The sequence below is a fragment of the Danio aesculapii genome, chromosome 4 (assembly GCF_903798145.1).
Source record: "Danio aesculapii chromosome 4, fDanAes4.1, whole genome shotgun sequence".
Lineage (NCBI taxonomy): Eukaryota > Metazoa > Chordata > Actinopteri > Cypriniformes > Danionidae > Danio > Danio aesculapii.
The window spans coordinates 32,475,317-32,488,225 of record NC_079438.1 but is presented as its reverse complement, the minus strand read 5'-3'; the positions used below and the strand labels follow the sequence as shown (position 1 = coordinate 32,488,225).

Below are 12,909 nucleotides of genomic sequence, written 5' to 3'. Positions count from 1 at the left end.
TCATATCTGTTCTGAAGCTGTATTTGAGTCCAAGCTATATTTGGGGTAGAGGACGATAATGCAGCAGCGTGATCTTTGTGATCTGACCCTGCGACTACTCTTTGGTCTCGCACCTTATTCACTCTTGTTAGTAAAGTTGTATTCTAGACAGTTTGTAAGATTTGATGTTGATCTTAAAGCTGTGTTGTTTGAGCACTGTGCTGATAGGCTCAAGTTAAAATTAGAGCATAAAATATAAAAAGCAAGTGTGCAAAGAGCGGAGCAGTAGGCAAAGACGTCCGAACAGCAGCAAAGCAGGAAGCACGAAGTCGGACCACAAATTACGTAGCCAGAGGTACGTATGGCTGCATTTAAATTTTTTTTAAACTAACGCTACGGGAGGTGTGACGTCATTCCTTTTCGCGCTTACCAGCTGACCGCTGACCTCCGTATGGACTGCATTCCTGCTGCAACCATTTTGTCTCGTTAGGTCGCCATGTACGTCGGCGGACTTGAAGCCCAAAGAGGAGTTGACCACAATGATGGGGTTAGAGTCCGGTGAAGAGCGGTTCTAGAAATCAGGTTAGACAAAAAGAGAATCCAAAAAATAAAACAAGCAAGTAAATAACAGTGAGAATGTGGTAAAATCTGAAAACGTGGTTAAAAAAAAAAAATCAGACGAGGGCTTTTCTTTTTTTGGATTGCTTTTGAAACGTGTTGGTTGGGTTTTGGGAAGTGGGTGGGCGGGTCAACAACAACGGCCTCGGGTGGGTTTACCCGAGAACAGCAGGTGCAAATGACACACCCGAGGGAAATGTGAGATCTCAAAAAGCATACACAGTAGCCTCTGGTGGATTCGTGAAAAAAAAATACAGAAAAACGTGCTGCTGGGACGTATTTCGCGGTCTCCAGAAACGTCTGTAGAGGTACGTTTTCAGAATGAGCCGGGGTGGGTGAAAAGCCATTCACACAAAGGTAATCAGTCAGCTGGTAGAAACAGAAGCCATCGGTGGCATCATACCACCCTATAGCATTCGTTTTAAAGATAAAATACAGCTCTGGCTACATATTTTGTGTTCTCCAGAAATGTATACAGGGCTACATAGTTACAATGAGCCTGTGTTACTTTAAATGTATATTCCCAAACACCATTATTGCAAAAGCATTATCACAATGTAGAATTTGTATAGTCAATATTGAAAATTATTACATTGTAAGTGCTGTTTTAAATTGTGTTGGTATTACCTGACAATCTGTGATTACATTAATAAATTGCCACAGTATTTTTATGTAATACATTTATCAAACAATAACATCATGTGGTAAACATACTACATTATGAGCTCACTTGTATTACATTTTGAGAATTATTGCATTATGAAATATTCCATAAAATCATAATAGTTTATTACATTTTGTGCAGTTTGTACACTGCATGCAATTACATTATCAGTTGCTACAATCACTTTGTGAGACATATTGTAAGACTGCAGCCTTCAATTTGAGCACAAATGACATAACTTTTATAATTCAATAAAATGCATAAACTCTTTGACCAAACCTTTTAAATAATGCTAAAACTAACCTGTCTTCTACAGACTTGTACAGAGATTCAGTCTGTTGACTTTTGTGGCTTCTCACTATGCTGTCGTATTAGTTTGAGGATTTGCTATTGTTAGCTGAAAACACACTTTTATGACTGACCTCATGAAACAATTATGCTAGTTTGCTAACATTTTTGTCTATTGTGGTGAATTGGTGCATATTAAAGCAATTCCTAATCTTCCACTGATTAAAAAATGCACCTGGGAATAAACAGACATTTAAATAGTGCTCTGAATAAATCTTCATTCACATCATGCCTAGAGATTTAAAAACCAATTGACTGCAGATGCGAGATGCTCACCTGCAATGCAGTGCAGTGTTTGGAAGCACTTCAGCTGCCATTCTAATGCGGATGGTGCAAAAAACTATGTGTTTATCACTGCTGGTGCTGCACATTTAAGATCTTACTGGCCGTCTCTGAAATCTGTACACTATTCTGATCTCAAGATTTCTCAGGTCTCTCAGGTATCTTACTTTACACCTTATATTTACATCAAGATTTTAACATCAAAACGTCATAACTGGGGGGCGTTGTTGCACGAACATGATACAGATGCATTTATAGTGAGCACCTCCAAACGAGGTGGCAAAGAAATGTAGGCCAGTATGGTTGTCAAGGAAATATTAAAGTGTTGAGTACTAAATAACTCCTGAAGAGTTGTCAGCTTAAGTATAGACAACTTAAATGTGGGTGGGGTTAAATTAACTATTGCTAAACAAAATCAGCTTTCTCTCACGTCCAAATTTGATACTCATTCTCACCCAAGCACTGTAGTGAGGTGATAGGTGCACTCTCGCTCACACGTTTTTTTGGGAGGAAGTTCCCCTACAAGGATTTTTGCTCTTAGTTGCGTAAGATAGTGCCAGAATAAAAAAAAGTATATCTCTATTACCCCCTAGAAGTAAGGTTTTTGGCAAATATATACTCTATTATAATTCTAAATCAGTTTTTTTGAAGCTAGACAATAGTCAAACTCTTTAAAAAATAAACCACCCCTTTAAGCTACTGCAGACAAGTACAGTTTGGAAGAATAGGAAGGGTGAACATAGTAGGGAAAAAAAGAAGAAATGAATGAGATGCAAGAGGCCTATTTCTGCACTTTGCTAAACCAGTTAACAACTGAAAATGTCATTTTCAATGTGTCAGTTAATTTCTCTCATATTGTCATGTTGTTTGTATCCGTTTCCTTCACAACAGTTAAAAAAGGCTGCCAAAAATGTCCCAACAGATCCTTATCCAGATTTCTTAAGCCCAGATCAGGACCACACTAATGCATGGCCCACATAACGTGTGGAATGATGGCACTTGGGTGGTCCATTCATGTTTGCCAAATCTGTGCTACAAGTAAGCCATGGAAAGGCTGAATGTCAACCATAAATAATAAACCGAATAAATGACACTTGGCCAAAACCCAGGCCACTTTCATATTAATTGCCATATAATAAAAAAAAAAAAATAAAGCACAAATGGACCAAATCTGGGCCATTATTTTATTATTATTTTTTTTTGTTTTTGGCACAGATCCAACCCAGATCCAACACCCTTCTCCAACCCACATACAGTGTGGAATGCTGGCTTATGGGCAGGGTAGTTTTGAAGTACCAGATTTGTGCCACAAGCAAGCCAAAGAAAGGCCGGATATCAGCCACAGATAGAATGAATAAACCACACTTGGCCCAAACCTGGGCCATTTTAATTTCAATTTTGAATGCAGACCTAACACCCTGTTCCGCTTTTGTTTGCCAGATCTTTGCCACAAGCAGAAAAACGAAGGTAGAAAGAAAGAAGGCCACTTTCATTTTAAATCAGGCACAGATTTGGCCCAGACTCAATAGCCTGATCTGGCCCACATACCACATGAAATGATGGCACTTGGGCGGTCCACTTCTGTTTGCCAGACAATAAAAAAAAAAACATACATAGTGTGGAATGCTGGCTCTTGGGCAGGCTGCTTTTGTTTGCCAGATTTGCGCCACAAATAATGAACACTAAATGCAGCCATAAATAAAACTGGGCCTTATTTATTATAATTGTGACCAAGATCTAACATGCTGTTCTGACCTATGTCATATGTAGTGGTGGATTTTGCCAGATTTGGCTCTAAAGTAAGCCATAGCATTACTGTATGTAAACTAATCGGTAACACTTTATAATAACTACAGTACAGTACACACTATGCATCATTTATTAAGCATTAGCAAATAGTTCATTCATTATTTGTTAAGCATTAACTTAACATTAGGGGATGATAGTAAGCAGTTTATAAATGCATCTACAAATGTTGTATTCTTGACTTATAAACATATGTTTAATGTGCGTAATGATTGTGTTTTCATACTTTGCTAATGATTTGTTTTTTATTACTAAATTATGTATTGCATTATTTACAAACCAATTATTTAGGAATAGTTGGTGTTTTTAATATCATTCAGAATGTGTGAGTAAATGATTTAATAAACTATTAAAATTAACATTATATATCTCATAAAGCTGTGGTCACACTTGAGTTTAAGCATACAAAATAGTACAGCACTGCAAAAATGGGCGGGATTCAACACATACTTAAAATTCACTCCATATTTAAAATTTCTCTCCAAAGAGGTCATGTTTTGATCCTCGATTGGTCTCATGCAGTCAAGTGATGCGTTTTCACAGGTCAGAGTTCACCAAGCTTGAACTTTGCAACGCAGTGAACTACGAAACTTGTCGCACAAACTTGCATTTCTGGTCTGACGCATTCGTGTGCGTCTGAATGGAAGTCTATGGTGAGAAAAGGGCAGTGTGACCGCAGCCTTATTTAGGCATATGTTAATAGTTACTTTGTTAATAAATGCCTTACAAACTCAAAAACATCCAGTTTTATGAGCTATTTTAAAGTGAAGACTGGTGTCCAAATTGGGTCCTACAGGGCCACTGTTAAGCCACAGTTTAACTCCAATTGTTTAAACATACCTGCCTGGAAAATTCTAGTATGTTAAGAACTACTGTAGGTTAGCTGGTTCAGGCATGTTTAATTAGGTCGAATCTAAACTTACCACGACACTGGACCTCCAGGAGCAGGATTTGACAGGCCCCGTCTAGAAATTTAATGGCACCGCCTATTAACAGGTGAACATGATTTTTACAAAAAAAAAATAACACATTGCAGGATCAATTTATTTTCTATTCCTGAAACAATATTCCAATCATACAATCAGAGGAAGTAGTTGGTAGCTCTGTCATGTTTATGACACAGAAAACTTAGTAATTCATCTATCATTTCTTTCTAATTGTATGCATAAATGTTTTAAGTTTAGGGGTAGGGTTGAAACCATGTATATGAACATTGTCAAAAAAGCTCAAAGAAAAATAGCTGAATCAGGGATTTTTCCTACTTAGTGCAAACTTGGGTCAGGAAGATTTTACCATAAGCAATTAAATTGTCTCAGATAATAATTCAAAGACACATTCAAAGAGTTTTTCACAAGTTTGAACTTAAACTCTCAACAACTTCTGTTGGCTTGCCAGTGGCACAAATCTGGGAAAGATTTGTTATGTGGGACAGAGCAAAGTGTTTGATTCAGGGCCAAAATTACTGGTTTTCTTGAATGGTAAAACATGACCAGTATATGACAGTTTTTATACCACTGTCAATACTTATAGTTTTGACATTGGTATAATAGTTTTTTTTTTCACTTTAGCTTCATTGATAGCCTCTAGAATGTCTGTCAGTCAAACCTGAGCTTTAATATTTCCCCATAATCACTGCAGCAGCTTCCTCAGGCCCTGTTTGTTTTCAGTTTACTGTCTAAGGATTATTCGCATGCGTATGAATGGAAGTCTATAGGGAGAAAAGTGCAGTGTGACCGCAGCTTTAATCGGGACTAGAACACGCAGCCAGTGAGAGAACTCATTAACCAAGTGTTCGTATGAAACACTAAACCATGCATGTAAACATGGACCACTTGGTAAACCGAACACCAACAGAAGACTGAAAGCAAGACACGAAAATACAATAAACAAAAACTCACCGTGGGCTCACACATGCAACGTGTATGATTCATTCCAGCGCCAACCAAAACCGAAACCAATTTACTGCTTTTATATATGGTACTGAGTTCATATTTTCAAAATGTTCATTACACTCTATACATTTAAAATAAATCTGGACCAGTTTTAGCAAAGATGTGGCACTTTAAGCACTGCCCAAGGTGCATGTGAGCCTAAAGTGTGCCACGCATGTTTCAGCAAATATAGCTCAGTTGTCTTAAAATGAATCTGGACAAAATGTGAGTCTAAAGTAGCTCACACATTATTCTGCAAATGATACCCAACTGTCTTAAAACAAGTGTGGCATAGATTTTTGGCAAAGATGTAACACAGCAAGCACTTGCTAAGGAGTGTGTGAGCCTAAAGTGAGAGCTTAAAGTGGCCCACATATGTTTAAGCAAATACAGCCCAGTTGGCTTTAAACAAATCTGGGTCACTTTTAGCAAAAATGTGGCTCAATCAGCAATAGCTAATCAGGGTGTAAAGCAAATGTGGGCTACATATGTTTAAGCACATGTAACCCAACTTTCTTAAAACAAATCTAGGCCAGTTTTGGCTAAGATGGGGCTTAATAAGCACTGGCTAAGGTGCATGTGAGCCTAAAGTGGGCCACATGAGTTTCAGAAAATATAGCCCAGTTGTTTTAAATAAAATCTTGGCCACTCTTGGCAAAGATTTGGCACAGTAAGCACTGGCTAAGGTGTGTGTGTGTGAGCCTAAAGTGGCCCACACGTTTCATCAAATACAGCCCTGTTGTCTTAAAATAAAACTGGCCCATTTTTTGCAAAGACGTAGCACAGCAAGATTGTGTCATATGTTTGTCAAAAGTGGTTGAGATTTGTTTTAAGACCTCTGGGTCATATTTGCCTAAAACATATGTGGCCAACTTAGGCTTACACCCACCTTAGTCAGAGCTTACTGTGCCAGATCTTTGCCAAAACTGGCCCAGATTTTTTTAAAGAGAATTGTGTGAACACACACAACCGCTCAAAAGTTTGGGGTAATTCATTCATTTTATTTTCGGCTTAGTCCTTTTATTAATCTGGGGTCACCACAGCGGAATGAACCACCAACTTGTCCAGCATATGTTTTACGCAGCGGATGCCCTTCCAGCTACAACCCATCACTGGGAAACATCCATACACACTCATTCACACACATACACTATGGACAATTTAGCTTACCCAATTCACCTATACCACGTTTTTGGACTTGTGGGGGAACCCACACACCTGAAGGAAACCCACGCTAACAGGGGAGAACATGCAAACTCCACACAGAAATGCCAACTGACCCAGCAGAGGCTCGAACCAGCGACCTTCTTGCTGTGAGGTGATCGTGCTAACCACTGCGTCATTGTGCAGCCAGTTTAGGGTCAGTTTTTTTTTCATGTTTTTTTTTTTTAAAGAAAATTATTCTGTTCATCAAGGCGGCATTTATTAAATGTAAAAAAAATTTAATTGTTAAAAATGTATATAATAAATATTTATTTATTACTTATTGTATGTAGTTTCAAATGAAATTATTACTCCAGTCATTGTTTTTATTACTACTACCATTAATAATATTAATAATAACAATATTGCTTAATATTAGAGTGATTTCTGAAGGATCATGTGACTGAAGACTGGAGTAATTAAGCTGAAAATTCATCTTTAAAATCACTGGAAAAAAATATTAATTTAATAATAAACTACTTTTGAAGTTACAGTTACAGTTTAAGTCAGAATTATTAGCCCCTTTTGAATTTTTTTTCTTTAAATATTTCCCAAATGATGTTTAACAGAGCAAGGAAATATTCACAGTATGTCTGATAATATTTTTTCTTCTGGAGAAAGTCTTATTTGTTTTATTTCGGCTAGAATAAAAGCAGTTTTAAATTTTTTAAAAGCCATTTTAAGGTCAAAATTATTAGCACCTTTAAGCTAGATTTATTTTCGATAGTCTACAGAACAAACCGTCATTATACAATAACTTGCCTAATTACCCTAACCTGCCTAGTTAACCTAATTAACCTAGTTAAGCCTTTAAATGTCACTTTAAGCTGAATACTAGTGTCTTGAAAAAGATCTAGTAAAATATTATTTACTGTCATCATGGCAAAGATAAAATAAAAAGGTTATTAGAAATGAGTTTTTAAAAATATTATATTTAGAAAAGAGTTTTTAAAACTATTATATTTAGAAATGAGTAGAGAAAATCTTTGCTCTGTTAAGCAGAAATTTCTGACTTCAACTTGCTCTTCGCCAATCAAGGATTAAGCAACACATATTAGTTTTTAATTAAATGATTAAACCATCACAATATGGTACTAAACAGTCCAACGAAACTGGTTATTTTATTTATTTCACAAAATAATTTGACAAAAAAATGACAAATTCAAATCATATAAATAAGCTATTAGGAATAACCCGAGAAGCTTTAACAGTAATTTGAAATAATGTCTGCAGCTAAACTATCAATATTGTCCTGTCAAAGTTGTCCTTGACATGAATCAAAACGTTACCTCATCACCTCATCTGTGTCTGTGAATTATTTTTGTTTACCATCATGAGAGATGCGTAGTCGGGCTGGGAATAAGATACCAAACCAGACACCCTGGCGATTATGTAACTGTTTTCAAATGCCTGGTGAATGTGGCCCTGGCCTTGGCAACACTTGCAGTGTAATTCTGAAAGGTGTTGATTGAATCTCCATTAAATCCCAGCAGGACCAGGCTGCTCGTGCATCTCAGTACCATGATACAGTCTTGGTTATAATGAAGTTTAGCCACGATGGCCCGGGGCTGACTGTCTGAACGTCTTGGTGCAAGAAGTACTTCTTTTCTCAGCTGTATTGATTCTCTTAACAGCCTCTACACCAGCATCGTAGAACATGCATCCTTCTCAGCTACGCCCAGTATCCTAGTGTTGCACCTTCTCATTCTTCCCTCCATGTCTTCACATTTTTCTCTCAGCAAGATCATCTTTTCTTTCAGATTAGTTACCATTAGTTTTTTGCAAAGCCTTCCACTTCCTTGATTGTAGTCTTCATCTGGTCTATTTCAGAGTGTGTTTATTATTTTAGTTTTGACAGCTTGTACTTGTGAGCTGAAATCATCGGTAAGTCCACTTTTTTTTGTTTTAATTCAGATTTAATCATCTCTGAGATGTCTGCTATTAGCAAGTGAAAAATCTCTGATTTCAAGTCCAATAAGTCCATCTTCTCTGGGCTGTCCAAGGGGATGAGGTCACACGTGATGGGGTGATAGTGGAACTCAAAATTGAGGTGGTATTGGGCCTAGAACCAGATAATGTGTTGTATTTATATTTGTGTAGTTTTTCACGATTAGCTATACTCTTTTATTATTTTATAAATGCATTTGAAGCAGAGATTGCAGAGTGTTTTTGTTATATGGCACTGATTTAATATTATAAACCCCTCTAAAATCAGGTTGGTCAACAGCTAAAACCAGCCAAACAGCTTAGGCTTTTTCAAGCAGTTTTGTCAGCAGGGAAGAAAAAGACAAAAAATAGATCCATGTTTCAAGCTGTACTATTTGCAATTTGCAAACATAAAACCAACACACGCACACACACACACACACACACACACACACACACACACACACACACACACACACACACACACACACACACACACACCCCCCCCACACACACACACACACACTTTTATCTGACAAAGAGCACTCTGTGTTTTTAGCACAATCTATTTTTGTACCCTAGCTGTGCCACCTGCTGAGAACAAGCTATATTTCAACATCTATTATTTACCATTTCCACTTCTTTGAAACTTTTAGATTGAATGGATTAAATTTACATGATTCATCCTCAGTCTACTGGACTGTCTCTAAGTGCCTATGAATCTTGAAATATGGAGTAAAATTTCCTTTTAAATGTTCAGTGGGTCATTTATCCTACCATACACTGCCCTTTAATTGACCTTATATCGCTTTGTAAAGGTGTTGTTTCTGTGCCCTCCACATCAAAATGTAACTGAAATAACAGTAGACTGAAATTACTGTCACAGAAATTGTGCAAAGCAACACTACAATACATTTGTTTGTTACATTCAAATGTAGTAAATTTATTTTAAATTGCTTTGAAAAGAACACTTCTAAAAAAAAAAAAAGATTCCCTGGAATTTTTTTTTTTATTTGGCGTTGTGAAAGCAATTGACCAGCAATGTCTCTATAAATGTTCTATGCTCTTTAAAGCTTTTAAAAACTGCCTGTATTAGAAGCCTACATTTTTTTTTAAACTTAGCAGTATTTGATTCCTGAACAAGCATTCTGATTTTTACTGTTATTCATCCTATCCCTCACAATCCTTTATGCATGTGCCATACTGCATATGCTGTCTGCAATGTTCTGATTTTGTGCTCACTGACTCCTGTCTTATCACCTCAGCAAGGAATTTATCTTTATCTGCCCTTTCAATCTTACCAGTGATGCCAGAAATGCTTTTAGAAATAGGCACTACTCATATCGTAAACCGTGTTCAAACTTACTGTAAGTCTTGTAAGTCTTAATTTCCCAATGATTCTTGGATGCAAGCTTTTGAACCCCTAATGTATTTGAATAGTTTCCCTAATACGTTATAGATTTTGAGATTTCCTATAATCAATATTCACTGGTGTACACTAGACGAGATTGATCATAGATCATGGTGAAATGTGTTATAGACAATCAGTTCTGTTTTGCTGGAAGAAAAACATATTCCAAATTGTTCCAAAACTTAGTGAACTTAGTTTCATCAACTTTCATGCACCTTTCATCCTAACCACATTTAAATCACAAGCATGGACATGTTAAAGAAAGCTCTTTAACCAGTTTAAACATGCACAGTGTCCACAGATATTGGTTGAAGGGGGTGAAGGATTAGAAGATATACATAATACAACATTTATTGGATAATTTGGTTTCATCTTCTCCAGGATTTCTCCCAGTGAATAGTTTTCTGTGATTGACTTAACAAATATATATGTATTGTGGTGTCTTAGACAAATAAAAGTATTTAAGAAGATACCATCTTTTAGTTCACCCTTTGTGTCGGAAGAGAATTTGTGATGTGTTGAACTGTTGTTGAGATAGGCATTTCAGTTTCAAAGCCATATTTCAGCTAATTCATACCAAACTCTTCACACGTCACCCTATTTCCATCCTTGTCAGGTACACAAAAAACACTCCCCCAAATATCTGTACCATATTAATTAGCTGTTTTCTGGGAAAACTTTGCCTAACAAACAACAAATCTTATTCCATTTAAAATAAATAAATAAATGGAACCCCTCCACCCCCTTTAAGATAATTGATTTTCTTCCTTCATGCATACATTTGATGTCAGCAGAGTCTTGTAAAAGCCTACCTGTGCACTCTCTTAGAAATAAAGGTACACGAGCTGTCACTGGGGTGGTACCTTTTCAAAAGGTACACATTTGTACTTAAAGGGTCCATATTGGTACCTCAAAAGTATATATTAGTACCTAAAAAATTTAATAGCAACACTTTTGTACTTATAGTAGTATAGTATAGTAGTAAAATGGATACAAATTTGTACCTTTTGAAAAGGTATGCAAGCTGCCCCAGTGACCGCTTGCATACCTTTATTTCTGAGAGTGTGCAGAACTATCAGGACTATGACTTTTCCTGGTCCTTTAGCACTCGTGATATTAGACTGTGCTTAGATAAATGCATACAGTCCCTTAGTGCTTCTAATGCATCGGTGTCTCACACACCACACATGCGCAATCACACTCCCTCATGCTACATGAAAGAACCATGTGAGTAGGCAGATGGCACAAGAGACAAAACTTGTGGAACCCAGAAAAAAAAACAGAAATGGATATAATGAAGAGAGTAGTCTAATGTGAGATGAATAAAAAGGGGAGTTAAAATAGAATATGATACGATCATAATTAATTGAAAATTAATAGCTACTTAATTGAAAGCATTCTTGCTATATTTTTAGATATGCAAGAAAGGCTATAGTGCTGCAATTATATAGGGTGTCATGTGGAGTTTCCTAACATCTGTAGTCAGCTGATTGTTGCTTTGTTTCACAAGATCATTCAGTCGGTTCAAAAGCTTCTCATCATTAGATTAGTTTGACACTGTATTGACACTAATGTGTGGGTGGGATTTTACCTCATGGGATAGATCTTGTGAAACAAAGCAACAATCAGCTGACTACAGATGTTAGGAAACTCCACATGACATATTTGCAGAACGCCAATGAGTTAGCCTAAATAATTCCTTAGCTACAACAACAGAGCAATCCACACTTATAGCTGCTTGACTGTCTGTCATGTCTGTGTGTCACATGTTGGGTGTCATAACTTACTCTGTGTCCCACCCTCCCCCTCTGGTTGTCTGGTAACTTTCGAGTCCATTCTGGAATTGACAGTTGGGGCTACAACTCCCAAGACAATCACTTCATCTCTTTCTCTTTGCCCTGAAGGGCACCGTTGTTGAGAGAAAAGGGAGGGAGAGATTGACATTGACTCATCCCCAGGCCACAGCCCCTGAGATGGAGGACAAGGTCAAATAGTGCCTGGTCTGCAGGCTGACTCTTCGTTTTCTCCTCCTTTCCACAGTGAAGAGCCACCCTTACCTTCTCCCATTGCAACACCATCACCTGTCACATCGCCATCACATGGGGTGGCCACAACCAGTGCCCCACAATCCGAGGTCCAGGTGGAACAACAGGTTGCAGAGAGCGCCATGACACCTATCAATGAAGGAGGGGGAGATGGGGATCAAGATGGAGGTGATGCACAAGAAAAGGGGAGTGCAGAGATGGAAAAGCAAGAGGTGAGGGCACAAGAGATAGAACAGGAGGAAGAAAAAACCCAGACACAACCACCACAACAAATACAGGAGGAGGTGAAGAAGGAGACAGAGGAGCAGGAGAGAGAAACAGCAAGTAGTGGAGGCACAGGAAGGAGGCCAAGCTTGCATCACACTGCTTCACCAATCAGAGTACAGAGGAATGGAGCATGCAGCCACTCTACCACCTCCGACTATGAACTCTCGCTCGACCTCAAAAACAAGCAGGTAGGGAGCAGGGCACTGTGGGATTGCAGATTTGAGGATGTGTGAATATATGCTTCAGGCTTTTGTGGGTTGGTTGTTGTGCTTCAGATGGTTTCTTTTTGTGACTGAATGTGTTGGAGTGTGTTCAAGTTGGTACAAACCAAAGGACTATACTGGAGTTGGATGTTTACAGGTTGATCATCCATCCTCATTTCATACACATGCATTACTATCTCCATTAGCATTTTAACCAATCACAAGG

At 37.7% G+C, this 12,909-nt stretch overlaps 1 protein-coding gene across 4 annotated transcripts in view; it reads left to right on the top strand.

Moving 5' to 3' along the window:
* The window catches only part of iqsec3a (IQ motif and Sec7 domain ArfGEF 3a), a 176,626-nt gene that overhangs the window by 43,089 nt on the left and 120,628 nt on the right, over window positions 1–12,909 (top strand). For 3 of the 4 annotated variants that reach the window (XM_056455457.1, XM_056455458.1, XM_056455459.1), the window contains exon 3: window positions 12,209–12,668. The exons of the other annotated variant lie outside the window; for it this stretch is intronic. In XM_056455457.1, coding sequence (XP_056311432.1) covers window positions 12,209–12,668 — 460 coding nt within the window. The remainder of the gene's footprint in view (window positions 1–12,208; window positions 12,669–12,909) is intronic. 4 annotated transcript variants of the gene reach the window in all.